Source organism: Ips typographus, linkage group LG11, assembly GCF_016097725.1.
Source record: "Ips typographus isolate SLU linkage group LG11, UJ_Ityp_2.0, whole genome shotgun sequence".
In the NCBI taxonomy this organism is placed as follows: Eukaryota; Metazoa; Arthropoda; class Insecta; order Coleoptera; family Curculionidae; genus Ips; species Ips typographus.
In genome coordinates, this window is record NC_138432.1 from 5657547 (window position 1) to 5680999 (window position 23453).

Here is a 23453-nt window from a genome sequence, read left to right on the forward strand (position 1 = left end):
CAAGGTGTTCAAAGTAAATTTACGGCCATCACTAAAAAAAATCAATTAAAAGACTAATTCAGTGTGTTTTTAAACAAAGTTTTTTATTTGAAAAAATGCTTAAAACATGAGTTTTCTTTAAAGAATTCTTATAACTGTAGCTTCACTTAAGTCAACTTTCTGAATTTTCGTTTGATGAAAAAACGTTTATAAAGATTTTAAAATTTTACTTTTCAAAAATATCGATTTTACTACCAAAAGGAACATTGCACTAAGTAAGTTTCAATTTAGGCTTACGCAGCAATAGTGTAGAACAAGCTTACAAAGATCTTCAATATCAAAAAATTTAGGTCAATTATCAATATGCTCGTGTCCCCAAAGAACTTATTGGTTAGTATTTACAGTTCCTTAAACTGCAATTCAGAGTTAGCACTATTCTTTCCCAACAATATTATAACCCTACTCTTAATATATAACTACAATAAAAATACTTCAGCAACTTTCCTACACTTTTCCAAGAGAGTTCCCTAAGGCATGACCTTTAACTTTTTTGTGGATTTACTTTGCCGCAAACTTTATAAGATTGAGCAAACTAAAATCAAAGATTTAAGACATTAAGCTTTTTTATATGAGTGATCTGAAAACACAAATTACATGTTTGAAATCAGTTTTGCAGTATTATCAAAGTTGCTACTACAAACTTGAAACATGGCTGAATAATAAACAAAACTAAGCATTTCTGATATAAATCTCTTGAATAACCTAATAGTCTTTGCGGTTTTGAATTTATTTCCATTATAGCTTCACTCATATACACATTTTCCGGTTCTCTGGATTTTCTCACGTAACTTTCATACGCTGCAGCAAATTCCCAACCTTCTGACCGTATTCATATTCGATATTTTTGCTATGGACTCGGCTACAGAAATTGCTGAATAGCCCCGGAAACTCTGTCCGGTGTAACGTACTAAATTTGAAAATAGAATTGCAACTTTGTATAGGATTTTTCGTATAGGTATTTTCTATTTACGCTCAAACTAATTGCACTGCACGACTATTGTATAGTTCTTGGTATTGTATTGAAAAACATCTCTATCTAAAAAGAGTCGGTACAGAATTTTAACAAAGAACGCTTTTGAATTTAACGTTTGTTATACTATTGAGTAAGCCAAAACCAGAGCTGCTTGAAAACAGTCAGGTGACTAAAAAAACAACTTTTAACTTGCTAGAGTCTTAAAATTTAAAGTTTTCTAGTTAGTAGCAATTTTCTAAGCCGAAATTCAGCTGAATTGCAAAATCAGTCACGTGATCTTAAGAAGGCAATTATTAAAGATAGAATAATGATAAACCAAAACTAGAGCGGCTTGAAAACAGTCACGTGACTAAAAAAAAACAAATTTGAACTTGCTAAAGTCTAAAAATTTAAGGTTTTCTAGTTAGTACCGATTTTCTATGATGAAAATCAGCTGAAATGCAAAATCAGTCACGTGACCTTAAGAAGGCAATTTTTAAAAATAGAATAATGATACAAAAAATGCTAGAGCTGCTTAAAAGCAGTCACGTGACTAAAAAAACATCTTTGAAATTGCTAAAACCTAAAAATTTAAAGTTTTCTAGTTAGTAGCAATTTTCTAAGCCAAAATTCAGTTGAATTGTAAAGTCAGTCACGTGACCTTAAGAAGGCAATTTTTAAAGATAGAATAATGATAAAAAAAAATGCTAGAGCTGCTTGAAAACAGTCACGTGACTAAAAAAAACAACTTTGAACTTGCTAAAGTCTAAAAATTTAAGGTTTGCTAGTAGTAGCTATTTTCTAAGCCAAAATTCAGCTGAATTGTAAAGTCAGTCACGTGACCTTAAGAAGGCAATTTTTAAAAATAGAATAATGGTACAAAAAATGCTAGAGCTGCTTGAAAGCAGTTACGTGACTAAAAAAACATCTTTGAAATTGCTCTTTGACCTTAAAAAGGCAATTTAGAAAAATAATATTGGTAATTCAAAACCAGAGCTTTTTGAAAACAGTAACGTAACAAAAAAATCCATTTTCAGGCTAAAAATTCAAAGTTAGCTAGTTAGTGACCTTAAGAAAGCAATTCTGCACCATGCTGCATTTTGTAAACTAACTCCAATTTGACTGAGTGTACTTCCGTTATTTGAGGAGCCACAAAAAAGTGTAAATAATCAATGTTGTAGAAAATTTCTTCCTCTACAAAATAGGGTTAAGTTGTTTTTGCTGTTAAGGGTCTCGTTAAGCAGTTACAAGGAAAAAAGTGACAGGATGCACCAAACTGCATTTTTTAAACTAATTAAATTCCTTTACGTGAGTTCATCGTTGGTTAATTAACACAAACGCCCATAAAAGTTATTGCAGTGAGCGATAGTTCTGGAGAAAATCCAATGTTTTAAGGATTTTGTCGCCTGTAAAATTAGAAACTTTGTTAAGCTTAATTTAGTTAAACCGGTTTTAACTACAGTTTAAAGAGAGAATTTCAGGTTTTATTGTAGTAATAAACGGCTGTTGGCTTAAATTAACTCTGGTTTTCACAATCCTTGAATGTATGATGCACCTCTTTTTATTTGGTTTTTACAAAGTAATTTTTTTCGAAAAGCCTCGCGGTTTACACGTGGAATCCTGCCTAGTTTGCATATCTTGACAAAAGTTTGAAAGTTATTTGCATTTAATTACGTCAAGCACAAATTGCCCTTCTGGTTTCTTCAAAGCTTAATTAAGGTGTGAAAGCTGTACACTAAAAAGTATTCTGCCTGGTGGAATATTCATTATTTAAACTAGTGTAGAGTCAGCCTTAGGTCATTAATCTTCTCAGTTCGGGCTCGTAGAATAAAGTAAACCACTTAGAATTTTACTACTAGAAACATGATAATTTTCACAGTCGTTTAGTAGTGTAATTGAAACCTCCACTCTATTCAGAATGGATTTATTTGCGTTGACAGTTGCAAGTTTGTACTATTGCAAAAATCCATTAATCTGGTTAAAAATTATTTTCTGAGGGAAAACTGGTTTTTAATAGATTTCCTTTATTGGAGTGTATTTTCACTGAATACAAAATCGAGTAATTTAGATGTCTGCAAATTGATACTAACATAGCAATTTAATCTAATTTAATTGCCAGCTTTAAACTAATTTACATTTACTGAAATTTACTTTTCTTATCTCTTATACAAGTAAGTCGTTTTTAAGTTTTATAGCCTTTCCTCCCTGTTTTAGTACTATAAAAGTATCGTTAAGGTTTCAAAACACTCATTTGTTGTCTGAAGTACTAATTATAAAGTAATATATAAAATTGTTCCAAAAGTTGAAAATAAACCTAAATTTGTTATTTATTCCAAAAAAAAGCCATTAGTAAACGTTTAATGTTTGTAGTAATTATCTGATCAATAACATGATAAATTTCAGGTTGTTACTATTAATAGTGTTGCTCACATAAATTGCTCTTGAATTTTTAACAACCTTAAATATCATTTTCTATATTTAACTAAGGTAAATGTTTTATTAGTGCACACTCCTGTTTTATTGACGTCTTAATGTTTAGGAACCTCCATTTAATTGAAGTAAAGCAATGAAAAACGCTCTAAAAATACCCTCAATACGTACATGATCCATCAAGTAAACATCTAGTACAGTCCGTCTCAGAGCTAATGGCAGTGACGTAATATGTGTTGTTGTATGTCATTTACAAATTTTTAAATTAGAGTTTTTTTTAGTTGGAGTTTATTTTTAAATTGGAGTTTTAATTTTTAGTTGGAGATTCTTTCTGCTAACAGACCTAATAATTTTGATTTTTTGACGTTTATTGACAGTTTGTAATTATATTACTTTGTGTAGTTGTATTTGTAAGTAGAGTAAGTGAAGCTATTTTTAAGATAATAAACTACATTCATATAACATAATAAATGTTCAATAAAAGTACCATCAAAAATATGGTTAATAATTAAAAAAAAGGCTATATTATTCACTGTTTAGACAGCTTTTATTACCCTTATGTCTTAAATAAATCCTTAATCGGCCAATAAATGCTTCTGTTTGAACTTTGGTTAATAATATACTATTGTAGTGTAATTTAGCTACAAAATAATAACAATTAAACAATTTCTCAAATATTTGTTAAGGAGCCAAGCAAATGGAAAACTCATTCTACTTGTAAATTGGTGTAAATCTTCAAATTCTTCAAGTAGTTGTTTCGTAGAAAAAAGCTTTTAGTTTTAACTGGTACAACTATTTCCTTTGAAACCGACAGACCGAAACCAGCTTTTACGTTGTAAGTTTATCTTTTATGGATCTTTTAAAGTAAGCAAGGCAAATTTCCTTTTCAGAAATTTCTTCTTTAAGAATTAACCTTTAAGATTTTACAGTGACAAAACTGCTTTCTTCCAATTTAAGGTATCATTAATCAAAATCTAAAAATAGCTCTCGGGAGAAAATAAACTTGTTACTATATAATTCAGGCCACAAATTTAAATTTTCGGTACGCCCTAGGGGGTAATGCTTTCCTAGAAAATTATTCCGCACACTTTTCCAGCCGGTACAATGAACTAGTTTTATAATGCAAGGCAACGGCCCATTATTACTGCATTAGTAGAAAAAAAACCTTAAAAGGGGTAAACAAATTTAATTCGAATTTATGATCGTGTCCTTTAAAGCGCAATTTTAAAACCTCGAGTGTGATTAATGATTTTTAGGGTTGAAAAACCCAAGCAGGAATTTTCCTGAAAGGGCTTTAATCAAATTCAAGGGTAGAGTGTAACGTTCCCGTCCATCTTCAAAATTAGCTTACCAGACAATGTTATTGTCTTCTAAATGAAACGTTCCCTAAGGTCGTAATTATCACTATTTTCGGTTAATTAAGGTTTATTGGAAAGCTTAAATTATTAATTATATCAATATAATATAGTGGAAATATTATTATTAATTTAATTGGTTCAATGGGGTCAATGGTACATGCTTTTAACTTGCTAAAGTCTAAAAATTCAAAGTTAGCCAGTTAGTAGCTATTTTGTAAGCTAAAATTCAAGCTGAATTGTGAAAACAGTCACGTGACTGAAAAAATCTATTTTTAACTTGTTAAAGTCTAAAAATTCAAAGTTTGCTAGTCAGTAGCTATTTTTCTATTCAAAATTTATCTGAATTTTAAAACCAGTGACGTGACCTTCAGAAGGCCATTCTTAAATATAGAATTATGGTAATTCAAAACCAGAAATTCTTGAAAACAGTCACGTGACTTAAAAATCCATTTTTAACTTGTTAAAGTCTAAAAATTCAAAGTTTGCTAGTTACTAGCTATTTTTGTATTCAAAATTTATCTGAATTTTAACACCAGTCACGTGACCTTCAGAATGCCATTCTTAAAAATAGAATAACGGTGAATCAAAACCAGAAATGCTTGAAAACAGTCACGTGACTTAAAAATCCATTTTTAAATTGTTAAAGTCTAAAAATTCAAAGTTTGCTAGTTAGTAGCTATTTTTGTATTCAAAAATCTATCCGAATTTTAACACAAGTCACGTGACCTTCAGAAGGCCATTCTTAAAGATAGAATTATGGTAAATCAAAACCAGAGATGCTTGAAAACAGTCACGTGACTGAAAAAAATGTATTTTTAACTTGCTAAAGTCTAAAAATTTAAAGTTTGATGGTTAGTAGGTGTTTTCTAAACCAAAATTCGGCTCAGTTGAAAAATCAGTCACGTGACTCTAAGAAGGCCATTCTTAAATATAGAATAATGGTAAATCAAAACCATAACTGCTTGAAAACCGTCACGTGACTTAAAAATCCACTTTTAACTTGCTAAAGTCTAAAAATTCAAAGTTTGCTAGTTAGTAGCTATTTTTGAATTAAAAATGTATGATGATGAATGAATTTTAACACTAGTCACGTGATCTTCAGAAGGCCATTCTTAAACATAGAATAATGGTAAATGAAAACCATAAGAGCTTGAAAACAGTCACGTTACCGAAATAATCCACTTTTAACTTGCTAAAGCCCATAAATTCCAAGTTATCTAAATAGCCATATTCTAAGCTTAAATTCAAGCTGAATTTGTGAAATCAGTCACGTGATCTTTGAATAACCATTCTGAACTTTGAAAATTCTGCAAAGCAGCTCTTTGTAGGGCAATATTGGAATCACCTGACGTCCAGAATGCAAGGTAAGTCACATGACTGTAAACACTTTTTACAATATCCAGTCGAGCTTAAATTGATGCTGTAAATCTAGACGAAATAAGAATCAAAAGCAAAAATCAGTAGCATTTTTTCCATATTCAGACTTTTGTGTATTAATGACCGTTATTTAGAAATTAGTGAGATTCCAGTTCCAACAATTAGATTTTTAGAAGTTTTGCAGGAAATTAATAACTTATTTTGTCATAACTTGGTAAAGTATGATGATCATCTTTTTGTAAATTATGATTCTTTGTTTCACAGAAATGTCTTAATTTGGTTCAAAACATTGCAAAAAAGCGATTAAGCATTCTTTGTATATCTTTAATTAAAAACGTTTCAAAGATCATAAAATTGCTCACTGAAATGCTTCTTTACATCCGAATGATTGCTTGGTCAGCCCTCAGTTATTAATCTGCCCATTTCAGATTTGCTGAACAAAGCACAAAGTCGAGGAATTAATTTTAAATCTAAATTTTAATAATTAAAGACCTGAGACATTTTCAACCAGAATACTGAACTACATTCGTAAATCGCGCATTTGACTGGCTGTAGTTATCTCAGTTATAAAATGTGTAGGTCGAGATCTTTTTCAAAATCCAACGCAAAGTTCAAGGATGTAAGGGTCTCAAAGGAATTGTGTGCAGGTCCTTGAAAACCCTTTTAATATCGTGAATGGCCAAGCTGGATTTTCGCAACCGAAAAAGTGGTGGATAATACAAAAGAGAGTGGAAGCGACACGTAACAATATAGAAAATGGTTCTTAATTTGTCACCATCACATATTTTTTTCGAATCAGTTTAATTGTAATTTTTTTAGGGGGAGCGAAAAAATTTAAAACATTCTAACCATTTGCAGACTGTCAAGGGCCAAATTTTAATTAATTTTCATTCTACAATTCATCCTGAAAAGGAGGGAAGATTTGGATTAAACTCAACTGTCAAGAATTTTAAATTTTTGTTGTACCCTACAGAATATAAAAGTGATTTGCAGAAGGAAAAACCGTAAATTCGATTAAATATCCATTATTTAGATACTGCAACCTCAGATTCCTTTCATTAATCTTGTTAATTGAGTTTTGAGAAACTAAAGAAAGCTGTGTGGAAACGAAATCACTGACGCAGTTACATTATATATTGGCTTGAGTTGTAAGTAAAAAGAAATGTTTTTAAGTTACTAGTTCATTAAATAATTACTTCTTAGTATTGGACAACGCTGTGCAGAATGCTTTATTACTTATGTTTTTAATGAATATCTGTTTCCGGGAAATACGGTCCTTTTTGCCTATGGAAACTTACTACCTGGAACATTAAACAGACACAGGCAGATTATTTAAAGTAATTCCAGGAAAACCTTAAATCGTAAGTTTACTTCGGAAAACCCGTTATAGAGGTTAAAGAAGGAAATGTAACGAAAATCGTAGAATATTGCTGGCTTACGTTACATGTAAACGTTTTTGCTAATCGAGCTTTTCTAATAAATATTTTCTAAAAAAGATGAGTTCCATAATTTTTAAGACAGTTATTTTGACAATTGTCACATGATAATTGTCAAAATAAATACGTTTTTTTACACAATAATAACAATTTTTTATTTAGTGCTCGTATTTATATAGTTACAACTTATTCCAGCATTTTTGCTGTGTGTTTGCAAAATTTGCCAAAAACCTGCTGTTTCAGCCAATTTGAAAATAACAAAACTATGAATCAATCATATTTCCGTATTTGTTTAATATTATCACGTAAAATTAATAATATAAAGCAGTATTATTATTTACTCTTAATAAATTAACAATAAAGTCACATTGCAAAAGACTCAATTCCAAATATATCAAACAATAGTTTGAATTAATGGTATTTGAAATGAAGTTAATAACAACGAAATTAACTATTTAATTGTGTTTTATTGTAAAATTGGATTAGTTAACATGGAACAACAAACAGTAATTATTAATTTAAATGCGTTACTATACAAAATGATATTTAGTATTTTAATTTACCTTCTTATCTCAAATTAATTTTTTGACGTATTTGAAAGTAATTTTAATTAAACTTCATTTTACGTGGGTTCAAATTGAAAAGGCCTATATCGATACCTCGGATCGAACTGATTATATTGTCAACAACTCAAATACATGAAATGAGGTTGGATTGAGATAAAAAGTTAATTAATTTGAGTGTTTTAGAGTACTGGGAATTTTGCTACACACGGTTATAATTACAGCATTTGATGGAGTCAAAATGTTTTGCTTTTTGTGGAAAAAGGTTTAATTACACATATTTTGTACCAGTTTCATAAAAAGTTGTTTATTAGACTGTAACCACTGCCAATTTACCTCGAACCAAACTATTTAGTCTGCAAAAACACTGATTGAATCTTAAAAATCACTTAGGTAAATTACACTTTTCTTTAAAGTATAATAAAAACGTGTAAATTTCTAGACAAATTCAGAATTTATTTCATTAAATTTACTAAATTTGTACGATTTCTGTCATAACTAAACTGCTAAATCTAGACTTTTAAAGTATTTCCTGTGTTTTTTGCAAAAACATTTATGTCAAATCAAACTTCATTCTATGCAAATTAAATTAAATTTACTTACCTCTCGTTATAGAGAGTGGTGCAGTTTTTCCTGAAAAATGCTTCCTAAGGAAATTACTTACCTACTAATTTCAGTTTTAAAAATCGGGAAAAATTGTCATGGAAACGGTGAAAATTTACTTGAGAGGTTTAAAAATTGTCTTTGTAACCAGTTTTCAGATAAATTGAAAGTCTTTAGTCTTGAAAATTGACTTGATATGGATAAAACTGTCTTTGTAGTCAGTTGTCATAGTTTTTAATTAAATTGAAAGATTTTAGTATTGAAAATTAACTTGGAAACCAAAAAGTTACTCTGAACCAAGCAAAAGTGATATCCAGAAGCTTAAAATTTGCATTTGAGGAAGGTTTTCATAATTTGAAGACAAATTTCAATATATTAGTCTTAAAAATAGTTTTAAATACAGGATATTGATATTAAGTTCATGAAAATTGACTTGACGACTAACGTCAAGTTTTTTTACTTTGCTTTTCATTTTCTTAGAACTCTGGACTATTTTTAGTGCTTTAAAACTGCTTTCAGCTTTGAGGCTATTTTCAGCCTGAAAAATCAAATTTCAAGACTTTCACAAAGTGTTTGACTTATCAAGCCTGAAAGCCAGTTTATACACTGTCCATAGTTTTGAAAATGTTATTTCAAGCTTCTTCATTATTAAATTGACTTCTACACTCATCGGTGCAAAAAATTGAAGCATTTTTAAGAAATTCGAACTGTTTTTAGTGCTTTAAGACTGAAAAATAGAATTTAAGACTATTTATAAAAGGTAAAAAAAAAAATAAAAGTAACTTTCTCCATTTCCATACACCTCCAATTCAATTTTTACCTGTACAAAATGTCTGTTACTCGGTTATTACAGAAATTCTTACAACTTTTTCAACTTTCATCTCATCGAATATGTTGTTACCAAGACTACATTTGAAATATTATTATAATATACATATTCGTATCAGATAAAAATACATGGTCAACTCAAACGAGTCCTACTATTTGAAAAGGCTTTAAAACTAATTTATGGTAAGTAATTTCACTTGTTAAGTCCAACAATTAGTAGCGATTAGAATTTATCAAAGCAAATCTGGCAGCTGTTATAAGTCTTGCAATTAATCATTCAAAATAATTTATATTAAATCGTATTTTTGAGCAGTTTGAGAGACGTTTAAGTAGTTACATTACATTCAAATCAAGGAAGATCTTCCCTAATCTTTTCCTGTAATTAATTAAGAAAATACCTTACTACATACATAACCTTAGGGCTACAAAACGACCCATTTTATTTAATCAGAATAATTCAATCAAGTTAATTACTACTACCAGATTACATCACTTGGCAAATCTTATAACTGCTTTTGTCCCTTTGTTAAATTTTCCTAGAAAGTTTTTTCCTGAGCAAAATAGTGTCGAGAATTATTTTTTCCTTGACTGTGCTCTGTCAGGAAGGCGAATTTAATTATTTTTATTTTTCTTTGTATAAAGGTTTTGTCAGCAGATTATTCTCAAGTTTAGCCGGCTTGTACAAATTAAATTAGTTTAACTAGTTACACGCAGGAAAAGTAATTTCCTGAGTAAAAATGCTGCTTATTGGGAGGTGGTTTACTAAACCAAATTTCTGTATTTTGACAGATATGATTATTAGATTATTTTTACAGTTGGCACGTGACTGTCTAAGGAAATAGTGTTACAGGATCACGTTCCAACTGTCATTAACGTCAAAATTGTCAAAACTTGTACAAAAGCTGTGAGACTGATAGATAGGAACAGCTTTCATGTAATAATCAAAATAAGGTGTGCTTCTGCGCTTTATAACAGTTGTTTTGACAGTTGTCACGTGACTGTATAAATAAATAGTGTCTCAAGATCACGTGACAACTGTCATTTATGCTAAAACTTTGAAACCTTGGCCAAAGAGCTGCAGAAATCATGGATGGGAACAGTTTTCTTGCAAAAATGCAAATAAGGATTTATTTGCGATTTATAATAGATATACAGTTGTCACGTGACTATCTAAGTAAATAGTGCTATAAGATCACGTGCCAACTGTCATTAATGTCAAAACTGTCAAACCTTGCCTAAAATTTGTAAGAACCATTGGCGTAAAATCGGGCAACCCGTTCCTAACCTAACATTATAAATAATATGACATTGTCACTTCATATTTATGAAACCAGTGCTAAATTCCTAACCAAAATCAATGCAAACAAACGGAGAAATGACAGCTGAAATGCCCGAAACTGTTTTTAAAACTGATCACCAGAGGAAGTATCCCTTATCTTGAAACGCCAATAGATAAAAACAGATTTCTTGCAATAACTGAAATAAATAGTGTTTCACGATTTGACAGTTGTCACGTGACAGTCTAAGCAAATAGTGTCCCAGGATCACGTGACAACTGTCATTAACAACAAAACTGTAAACCTTGCCTAAAAGCTGTAAGAATCATGGATACAAACAGCTTCCTTGTAATCACCAAAATAAAAAGGTTTTTTGTGCGTTTTGGCAGTTATTTTGACAGTTATTACATGACTGTCTAATTAAATGAAGTCCCAGGATCACGTGACAACTGTCATTAACATCAAAATTATAAACCTTGCCCAAAAGCTGTAAGAATCATGGATAAAAACAGCTTCCTTGCAGTCATCGAAATAAAAAAATTTTTTGCGCTTTTTGGCAGTTATTTTCACAATTGTCACATGACTGTCTAAGTAAATGGTGTCCCAGAATCACGTGGCAACTGCCATTAACATCAAAACATGGATAAAATAGTTTTCTTACGCAGTAAAACAATACTAAACACCTAACATATACCTAAATTGCGTTTTGCATAAATAGCAAAGTTGAAGTAGCCTAAACCCCATGCAGCATGAATTTTCTTAGTAAAACTTTCGCAAGTTATTACAGGTAATCGGTGTTCCAGAAGACTTGCAACCCTTGGAACAAACTTTAATGCAAAGTCACTTTTCTCGACCGATGGTGCGGAATTTTCAGCAAAACTTTCCATATTTTCGCTCTTGCTGTGTTTAGACACCATATATTACGATTTTCGATGTTCAGAGAAACCCGGTGAAATTTGCTTTCAGTAAGAGTTTTAACGGAAAGCCAAATTAAAATTTTAATATAATTACTCACTTTAGAGGAAAGTTTAATCAAAGCTAGTGGAACGGATGAAAAATCTATTAAAGCTGACAAAAGTTGCTGGTGCAAACTATTTATCGTGTGAAATGTACTTTACGGAAATATGCATACATGGTAGAAGTTTCAATGTTTCCCTTTTCCTAGTAATTTACATGAAAATTCGCTTAGTGGTCAGAGAATAAATTCCAGTTGGGTGTAATTACCGATAAAATGCTTGTTGCTCTTTAATTATCACCAAAATGAGCATCATTTAATTAAATCTCGTAGTTTAATAATCAATGACTATTTCAAAATTGTTAATTTACACAAATTCCAAATGTTTTAGGGAAGTATCAGTTTTGCTCTATTGTAGATTTTGGTTTTTGAGGCTCAGTAATTATTAAACAATCCAGAAATCAACTAATTAGACATTTTTGTGGTACAACTTCAAACTTGTTTTTTTGAGTATTTTCAAACAACAACATATTTTTTGGCTCAATACTACCACTCTTTTGTAAACCATTTGAAGTTGATTTTCACAAAATTGTAACCCCAACTGTACTAAAGAAAAAGTGTACGTAACTTTTGCTTCAGACAGACGGAAATGTCTATAACTCTTCAAGTCAGCTGCAGAGTGGAAAGTTTCATTTTGTACCCTTCTGGTGACATTACTTTGAATATTTTCTTTCTTACAATCCAACTCTAAAAGTAAATACTATAACCTATCCTTCAACTCTAGATATTTTCGTAAAGCTTATTTAGGTTCAAATGATCCAAACTGCAGCACATAACGTATTTTCCTGATATTCAATATTACAGTACTGTAAACATTAACGAGTGTGTAATATTAACGACTCTCTATTTATGTGTTGCAAAAACCTACATGGAAACGATAATTTAGTGGTTAATATGCATTGGAGCAAATTAAGTCCCTTGCTATGTAGTGGTAATTTATAGATTCAATTGGTAATTAAATAGAAAATTAATTGATTGTTTTTGAATCCAATAAAATGTTATACAGTTAAATGATTGTATTATTTGAGAAATTTGCAATGAAATTTTACATTTTCCGCATAGTCAAACCAAATTTTATGGAAGCTTCACCAATTTGAAAACCATAGATCAATGAACATCATTTGAATTGCATTTAGAATGTTCGACCGCTAGGAAAGTAACTTATCTGACTTTTCCAGGACAAAATTGTCCGGATTGTTGGATAACTTTGAATGGGAAATTGCCAATTTAAATATACGAATAGTGGTTTAAAATTGTAGTTTGTAGTTATATATTGAGCATTTTTAGCAAATTGCACCTGATATTTATAATTCCCAACTACCGAAAATCAAAACGTGTTCTCTAACTACAGACTGTAAAACTGGATATTTTGACACTATGAAAACTGGTGAAGAAATTAAGAGAGAGTGAATTTTGGATATGTTATTCTGCATTTGCACACTTCATAATTCACAACCAAAATAATGTCGATAACTCTGTTGGTTGCTGAAATATTTTAATTCAATCATTTTGTTGATTACACATTTTCCCACTACTTATTCAATTAACTTTTATTTGGATGATTCGATTCAGTTATAAATTGGATCAAACTGAGATTGTACTACAGAAAAACTGTGCAACTCACTCAACCAAACTCACTTTAGAAAATTGGCAAATATTTTGGGGAAAACTAGTAAATTCCTTGCAGGCCCATCCTCCTACGATGTTCTATTAAATCCCCAATTCCCCACCAAAAATCTCCCAAGCTCCAGTAAAACAATTCTCAATTATTAAAGGATTTGTCTGCTACTAAAGCATTAAAACCCGGAATTACTCACGTCGTTGTTCCACCAGAATGTTTTTGTCTTAGTGTTGTATTAATAAAGCTCTCAACCAAAAAGGGAAGTTAAGATTTAATTATGGTGGATGCTTGTAAATTCCACCCTGGATATGAGAAATTGAAGTTAATAACTATGTAAGTGAATGCTTTTCGAAAATTAATCATGAAGGATTGTCGGCTTGTTTATGTGTGCGATGACTGCAAAATTAATTCACTCACTAGTTAAGCTTTTAATAATTTTTGGTGTAAATTGCAAACCTTTACCTTAATAACCTCCACAAACAACTTATTAAAAATTCTAAAATCCCCGCGCAAATTATAATGGATATTATGAAGCAGGCGGATATTAACAGGAGTAATCTGAAATTGATGTGCTTTCTTAACTTCCCATCACCCCAGGTGGAAAGAGGTAATTGTAATGACAAAGCCCACCAGGGAATTGAAATCTTCGAGGAAAAGATTTTTTAAATTCCCCAAGGGATTTTTGATGTTTCAATATTTGCCAATTATTACACTGAGTTTTTCTAATTGTGTCTAAATATACTGTTATAACTCAAGTCCGAAATAATTGTATCTTTTCTATTACATGTGAACTAAGCGAGTTGGAAATTTGACGTCACTGACAAAATGTCATAGTGTTGTAAATTATAACTAATTTAAAGCAGAATAGCATATCCAAAATGCACTAACCTAACTTAAGTTTCTCACCTCCTTTCATAAGGTCAAACATCAGAATAGACCAGATTTTAGGAAGAAAATCAGCATTTTTCTTAAATTAAGATATCTCGGCAACCAGTAGAGTTATCGATGCCAATTTTGATGAGAATTATATAGCTAATTTAAAGCAGAATCATATTCCGTAGAAATTCGAACGCCATTTTTGATGTGAATTATAGAGAATGTAATGCAGAATAACATATTGGCTGCTGTAGTACAATAGACCCAATAATCATTGGATGATCATTTGGGAAAATTTTTGAATTTTGAAAATTGACGTTGACTGCCTCGATAGGTTTAGGTTGATGGTAGAAATGTAACATGGAGTGTCATTTGTCAAAATGTCATTTTTTAAAAATTGTCAAAATTGCCATAATTTCAAAATCATCTCTAAAACTGGGGCTATCACGTGGCAGAAAGTACCACATACCTTTCTCTTTGATCTGGCCATCCTCTTGTCTCGAGCATTTTCAGCTTCACCCGGTATTCGATGGCACCATATCACCGTGGCAATGCTGGTGTAGGTAAAAACCAGTACTTTCAAAGGAATGATGTACTGCAGTACCATTAAGACTGTGGTGTAGGTGTATCCAAAGTCTACACTCATGGAAGAGTAGTCTTCCATACAAACGTACCTAAAAATGTAATAACATTTTACATAACTTAGGCATCACTACAGTCAAAATGATTGTTATCCTATAAAATCAACCTAAATCCAAACTATATAGTTTCTCCGAGTCGTTATTTTGATTTGCTTTAAATAGCGACCAGAGTAAAATGGTTCTGGGACCGTTTTGCTTGGCTTGATAAAATCGACATTTGACTATCTAAACTTCAGCTCGAATGAATAAATATGGCTGCTTGCATAGGAAATTGGACGGTAATCTCGCAACCTGCCTGCGAATTCAAAGCAGTGTTTTGCTTTTGTACTTTGGTGATTTATGACGTTGTTTTTGACTGGATTCCTTTGAAAAACATACTTTAGAGCGAACCATTAATTGTTTTATCAAACAAATATCAAATTGATACTTGTTTGTATAATCAGAATGGAGAAAACTATTTTCGTTTTTCAGGAAAAATAATATACTTGTTTGAATATAAATTGCGCGTGACGTAAAATTCGTTTACTTTAAATATTTCCTCTAAAAGAAGATTTATCTTACTATGCGTAGGAGTTGTTTAGCGTTTCATCACAGTTAATTTGACAGTTGTCACGTGACATTTTAAGTAAATAATGTCCCAAGATCACGTGCCAACTGTCATTAACGTCAAAACTTTCAAACCTTGCCCGACAACTGTAAGAATCATAGATAAAAGCAACTTTAATGCAATAACTGAAATAAGAAGTGTTTTAACGCTTTATAATAGTTATTTTGACAGTTGTCACGTGACATTTTAAGTAAATAATGTCCCAAGATCACGTGCCAACTGTCATTAACGTCAAAACTGGTCCAAAAGCTGTAAGACTGATGGATAGGAACAGCTTTCTTGCAGTAATCGATATATGTAGGGTTTTTGCGCCTCATAGCAGTTATTTTGACAGTTGTCACGTGACGGTCTAAGTAAATAGTGTTCTAGAATCACGTTCCAACTGTCATTAACGTCAAAACTTTCAAACCTTGCCCAAAAACTGTAAGAACCATAGATAAAAACAGCTTTAATGCAATAACTGAAAAAAGAAGTGTTTTAACGTTTTATAATAGTTATTTTGACAGTTGTCACGTGACGTTTTAAGTAAATAATGTCCCAAGATCACGTGCTAACTGTCATTAACGTCAAAACTGGTCCAAAAGCTGTAAGACTGATGGATAGGAACAGCTTCCTTGCAGTAATCGATATATGTAGGGTTTTGCGCCTCATAGCAGTTATTTTGACAGTTGTCACGTGACGGTGTAAGTAAATAATGTTCTAGAATCACGTTCCAACTGTCATTAACGTCAAACCTTTCAAACCTTGCCCGACAACTGTAAGAATCATAGATAAAAGCAACTTTAATGCAATAACTGATATAAGAAGTTTTTTAACGCTTTATAACAGTTATTTTGACAGTTGTCACATGACCGTCTAAGTAAATAGTGTCCCAGGATCACCTGCCAACTGTCATTAATGTTAAAACTTTCAAACTTTGCCCGAAAACTGGAATCATAGATAAAAACAGCTTTAATGCAATCACTGAAATAAGCAGTATTTTTACATTTTATGACAGTTATTTTGAGTGTTGTCACACGACTGTCTAAGTAAATAGTGTCCCAGGGTCGCGTGCTAACTGTCATTAACGTCAAAACTGTAAAACCTTGCTCAAAAAACTGTTAGAATCATGGATAAGAGCAGCTTTCTTGCAATAACTGAAACACGGAGTTTTTGTACGTTTTATAATAGTTATTTTGACAGTTGTCACGTGACTGTGCAGGTAAATCGTGTCCCAGGATCACATGCCAACTCTCGTAATTTCAAAACTTTCAAACGTTGCCCAAAACTAGTAAGAATCATGGAAAAAAACAGCTTTCTTGCCATCACTGAAATAAGCAGTATTTTCACGTTTTATGACAGTTATTTTGATTGTTGTCACATGACTGTCTAAGTAAATAGGGTCCCAGGATCGCGTGCTAACTGTCATTAACGTCAAAACTGTAAAATCTTGCCCAAAAAACTGTTAGAATCATGGATAAGAGCAGCTTTCTTGCAATATCTGAAACAAGGAGTTTTTTCCGCTTTATGATAGTTATTTTCACATTTTTCATGTGACTGTCTAAGTAAATGATGTCTCAGGATCACGGATCAACTGTCATTAACGTCAAGACTGTCAAACTAACCTAAAAGCTAGTGTAATCATGTATGGAAACAGCTAGTTATTTTGACAGTTGTCATGTGATATTCTGAGTAAATAGTGGGCCAAGATCACGTGTCCAAAAAAATCCGCTTTTCGCTTGCTGGTTTTTGCTTGATCAATCACAAACTACATGTCATTCTTCAACATGTTATCAAAATTTGTGGATCTATAATCACGTGTTTACGTTACTGTTAACTTGAAATATAGGAACCATGTAACACTTAAGAAAGTAAACAAATATGAATCTCAAACTACTAACATTAACAAAACAACCTTTCGCCCAACCCATTAATTATGTGATTAGCAATGATCGATTACCAATTACACTACAAAACTAATATCAAGAAAAGCTTTTGTCTGAAAGTAAACTGTAACTATTTCCGTCTTGTTAATGCATATCCTAGACTAAAACGTAAACTGGTTTTTCTAATATGAATCATCGAAAGTTTGAACTAAATTATTATTAAAAAGTGAATCTTCGAGAAAGTGTTTATACCAAAGTGATTGATGTTTGGTGTTACACAAGGAAATTTCAAATATTCGTTGTGTGTGCTTTCCTCTAGTGGATTTATTAACCAATAAAAATAATATAGCCTGAAATGGAGAAGACCATGTTATTACACCTTTTTAATCTGAATGAACAGATGCTAGCCCAGTTCACTCGTCTTGTAGTTTATTAGGCTGTAAAACATGAGGATTTTTATGGAGGAAATGTGGTCCAGACTGATATAATACTACCTAAAGCATTTAAACGAATATAGGTTCAGGTTTTTTATTGCTTAGGCCAGAAAACAAGAGGGGTCACTCATTAATCACAAGAAGTAATTTGACCTGTAAAACAGAGAGAGATTAGTATTACAAATTACCCAAGAAACATTAAAACGATATTAAGGTGTGTCGTGTGCGTCGCCTTTGTCACTTTCCGGATGCCGTCACCGCAAACTTTACTAAGGAAATGAGAAATTCTTCCAGGCATTGACTATGAAACGATTTTTAAAGCTGAGAGTGGGTGTAATGTCTTTTTTATTAGGTTAAAGCTTAAATTTGACTCCTTTTTCCCAACCTGCCAACGCTGCAGTTTATGTTCTGCAAAGAAACACAAAGGATTACTGCTAAAATGGTGGGAAAAAACAATATAAAACCAATATTTTGGGGTTATTTTTAACTAACTCACTGCTATTGATTTAGAGGAGAAAAACATTTTTAGGAAATGAAATTGATACAACATTAACGAAAATAAGTTATTACTGTTTTTAAGAACTAAAGTTTTCCTGAAAAATAAAATTATATCTAAGATAAATCTTTCATTGATTGTAGAGGATATTGTGCTGTTTGTCTGTTACTTGTTTTTGCCGATGATACATGCTTGTTTGCAGTTCCAAGAATATTATGGTCTTATAAGTATTTTCGGTTCTTTGTTTGGACTATTTAGTAGATGAGCGTGGAGTATGAAAAACTAGAGCTAAAACAGAAAATTTTAAGACCGTAATTTCCATATTTCGAAAATACAGACTGAAATTGTGTTTCATTTGCGTTTTAACTGACAATTCTTCCTGTTTGTTGGTATTTATCACAGTTTTAGTGAAGTAAAGGTTGTTTATGGAAAAAGTGCAACCCTTCCCTAGATTTTAAGGTCAATTTACTGGTTTTACAGCAAATTTCAATGCCGTAACCCTCAGATTTCAAAAATACTGACTGAAATTCTGTTTCACTACAGCCTAAATATTTAAATTAGAGAATGATGGCTAAAACATTGATTCTTTATTAGTTTAACGTAGTGTGTAACCTTATTCAAACGCATATCATTTGCAGCACTAAGCTTTGGCCGTAAGCATAATATGGAAATCCGAATTAATCAAGTGATAATATCCTAAATGCAATCTGTCCAATGTATTACGGTCACGTATAATTATTATGACTTTGTAATAACTGTTTTCTTGGAAAAATAATTCAAAAACAGTGGCAATTCTCAGTCAACCAATCAAAGCAGGTTTTTCCTATTGAAACATTTTTTTTTTGAAATATTCACAAAACAACAACAAAACATGCATTCAGCTATAAATCCTGACAATTTTAGTAAAATCCGTATATTTTAAACTGAATTAATTGAAAACGATAGAAAAATATATAATCGAAAGACATTCCATGATTTTTTAATGTGAAATTCTCTGACCCAAATAATGTTGTAATTACCATGGAATTCTGCTTAAAAAGGTAATTTTCAATATATTTTTTTGGATTCAGACCTAAAAGAACCATAATTGGCTCTTTTTTTCATTTAGTTCAATTCATATTCTGTTTGATCATATTCAAGCTCACTTATTTTCGACTTTATTTACTCTGATTATTTTACTATTTAATGTTCTGATACTGGTTTGTATTGGTCATACATTAAGTCAGTTCTTACTACAAGAGAAAATCATTTCCTGCAAAAAACAATGATAATCAACAATTTTTACTGAAAAATCCTAATCAAATTTCCCAACGCAATGTAATATTACATTTAGGCTTAGGCTTAGTTAGCACAAGCCGTAAGTGCCTTATCTGGCGCTCAGAGGAAATCATTTTACAGGATCCGCAAACCACTCCTTTCTAAAAGCCGCATTTTTAGCGTAGGAGAACCGATTTCTTTTTTTTTTGAAAAACCTTTTCAATCGTTGACCTGAACCTTTTTACGACAGGAAAAATTACCCGATTATAATTGCAAATTTCCATAGAACATTACGGAAGAGTATTAAACCGTGTCGCATGTCGCTTTTATCATTTTACTTGATCGTTACCGGCGGAACAATGTTAGAAAAATGCAAATTGCATGCAAACGTCTATTGCAAATCAGTTTCAATGATGATGATAATTTTTGTGATTTATTTTATAATTTTGTTGACGTAGTTCTAGAACCCCATTTAGCTAGACGGTCACGTGATGATTGTCAAAATCACTTTCATAAATCTCAAAAACACGCCTCGTTGCGAAAACTGTAAGAAAACTGTGTTAAACTGTAATTTTTACAAATTCTTGGCAAATTTTGACAGTTTTGACATTAGTGACATTTACCACGTGATTTTTGAAGGATAATTTAGCTAGGCAGTGAGGTGACCACTGTCAAAATACCTATTATAAATCTTAGAAACGTTTTGTATCGTATGCTGTAAGAAAAATTTTCTAAATCCTTTTGCAACTTATGAGCACAGTTTGACAGTCAGGGACAAAATTGCTTGTCAAACCCACTTGGAGTGAGAAAATAACTAATCTAAACACCTTTTTGGAATCCTCGTTAAATTTCCTATCGAATAAGATGTAAAAACACTGCAAGATTTGATACAGTTAGGGAGAAAAGCGGTGTCAAAGTTCAAACTGCCAGAAACCCAGTTTGGAAGACAAGTCAAGAACAAAATGGCCTATAAAACCCACTTCGAGTAGGAAAATGCCTGTTTTAAGCACATTTTTGGAATCGTTAGTAAATTTCCTATGCAATAACCTGTAAAAACACTACAATATTTGGTACAGTCAGTGAGAAATACAGTGTCAAATTTTGAACTGCCAAAAACACAGTTTGAAAAGACAGTCAGGGACATGATTGTCTGCAAAACTCACTTGGAGTAAGAAAATGACTGTTTTAGGCACATATTTGGAATCCTCATTAAATTTCCTATCCAATAACCTGGAAATCACTACAAAATTTGGTACACTCAGGGATAAAAGTAGTGTCAAAAATTGAATTGACAGAAACACAGTTTGAAAGAACAGTCACAGGCAAAATTGCCTCTAAAACCCAGTTGGAGTGAGAAAATGACTGTTTTAAGCACATTTTTGGAATCCTCATTAAATTTCTTATCCAATAACCTGAAAATCACTACAAAATTTGGAACAGTCAGGGATAAAAGCAGTGTAAAAATTTAAACTGACAGAAACACAGTTTGAAAGCACAGTCATAGACAAACTTGCCTCTAAAACCCAGTTGGAGTGAGAAAATGACTGTTTTAAGCACATTTTTGGAATCCTCATTAAATTTCCTATCCAATAACCTGTAAAAACTATAAGATTTGATACAGTCAGGGATAAAAGTAGTGTCAAAAAATGAATTGACAGAAACACAGTTTGAAAGAACAGTCACAGACAAAATTGTCTCTAAAACCCAGTTGGAGTGATAAAATGACTGTTTTAAGCACATTTTTGGAATCCTCATTAAATTTCTTATCCAATATCCTGAAAATCACTACAAAATTTGGTACAGTCAGGGATAAAAGCAGTGTAAAAATTTAAACTGACAGAAACACAGTTTGAAAGCACAGTCATAGACAAACTTGCCTCTAAAACCCAGTTGGAGTGAGAAAATGACTGTTTTAAGCATATTTTTGGAATCCTCATTAAATTTCCTATCCAATACCCTGAAAATCACTACAAAATTTGGTACACTCAGGGATAAAAGTAGTGTCAAAAAATGAATTGACAGAAACACAGTTTGAAAGAACAGTCACAGACAAAATTGCCTCTAAAACCCAGTTGGAGTGAGAAAATGGCTATTTTAAGCACATTTTTAGAATCCTCATTAAATTTCCTATTCAATAACCTGAAAATCACTACAAAATTTGGTACAGTCAGGGATAAAAGCAGTGTAAAAATTTAAACTGACAGAAACACAGTTTGAAAGCACAGTCATAGACAAAATTGTCTCTAAAACCCAGTTGTAGTAAGAAACTTACTGTTTTAAGCACATTTTTGGAATCCTCATTAAGTTTTCTATCGAATAACTTAGAAAACACTACAAAACTTGGTACAGCCAGTGAGAAAAGCGGTATCAAAATTAGAACTGCCGGAAAGACATTATTGTTAATTTACCCAGCACTAATTGTTTTCATGTTATAATGTATTTATGATACAATTCTCTAAACTCACACTGTATCAAAATTGCAATTAATTCGCTATCGGTCCTCGATACTAATTGTTTCCGTCTGCATTTTAGGATCGACAAATTACCCATTTCGGTCTTGGCATTCGCCCAACCCGAGGGTGTTTAGATGCAGGATCATTTCCAACGTTCTTTTTCAATGAAATTAGATTCAGAATTCCTGCCGCGTTTTATGAAGCACGTTCCATTAAATTGAAACGGTTCGATAGCGTAAACTTGTTAAAAAAATAAACCCGCTTACTTGTCGCATCTCTGATACGAAGACACGTTGCCATTGAACCCTTGAGGCTGAAAAATCGTACTAAACACTCCAGTTGGCAACACTGTGATGCCAGCAACCACCCAGATGACCGTTATGATGTAGGTCGCAGACCTTTTGGATATCCTCGGCTTTAGGGGGTACATTATAAGCATCCACTTATCTATGCTAATCGCCACCTGTGAAAAGCAAACCCTTTTCAAACGCTAAACCCAAAATAAAACATGGAATACGCACCATCGTATATGCACTAACGAATACACTTAAAGTCGACACGTAATTAACTAAAGGGCACATGAAACTACCAAAGGGCCAGTATTGCGACATTATGGTCACTGAAGTGAAGGGCACGCACAGCAATGTTATCAAAATATCACCCACCGCCAAGTTTGTAATGAAATAGTTTGTCACGGTTCGCATTCTTGGAGATTGCATCACTATGTAACAGACGAAGATGTTTCCAAGTAAAGCCAGGATGAAGATCACCCCATACATGGTGTAGACCACTGTGGAGAAGATTGGATTCCTGGTGGGGTATTCTGGAGGAATGATTTCGCATGTTTCGTTGAAACCTTCTTCGTAGAAGAAGGTGGTTGCATTCTCCAGGATGGATATGTTAAAAGTGGTCGTCATTGTTAGTGGCAAGTAGACTGGTCAAATGTTGCCATCTGAAAAATAAAAATAAATTAAATAAACCAGAATTTGATTTGTAGTAAAATCCAAACGTGTAAAAATGAAATGGTAAAAGCACATTTTTAAAATCCTAATTAAATTCTAGGTTTCCGACTATCAAAGTAACATTGCAATATTGACCAATACATTAATAATTATACATACAACACAAGTCTGAAGAACTTTTAAAAACTAATTTGCATTGAGTTCAATTCAGGACATCGCAAATTAATTCCCCCACGAAACAAGAATGTCTTAATTTTACTAGGGTCATGAATATTGATCAGGATCATGGATAGAAGCCTCAATACGTGGGATTATCCGCCTTCCATCATATTTATTAACATGGTTTGGAATAATCCATCTGGA

At 32.0% G+C, this 23453-nt stretch overlaps 1 protein-coding gene across 4 annotated transcripts in view; it reads right to left on the minus strand.

The window, feature by feature from the left end:
- LOC145735107 (RYamide receptor-like) overlaps positions 1-23453 on the minus strand; it is a 70491-nt gene that overhangs the window by 21856 nt on the left and 25182 nt on the right. For all 4 annotated transcript variants that reach the window (XM_081988848.1, XM_081988847.1, XM_081988850.1 and 1 more), the window contains exons 2-4: positions 22650-23080; positions 22395-22591; positions 14845-15049 (exon numbers count right to left, since the gene is read on the minus strand). In XM_081988848.1, coding sequence (XP_081844974.1) covers positions 14845-15049; positions 22395-22591; positions 22650-23045 — 798 coding nt within the window. In that variant the 5' untranslated portion in view covers positions 23046-23080. The remainder of the gene's footprint in view (positions 1-14844; positions 15050-22394; positions 22592-22649; positions 23081-23453) is intronic.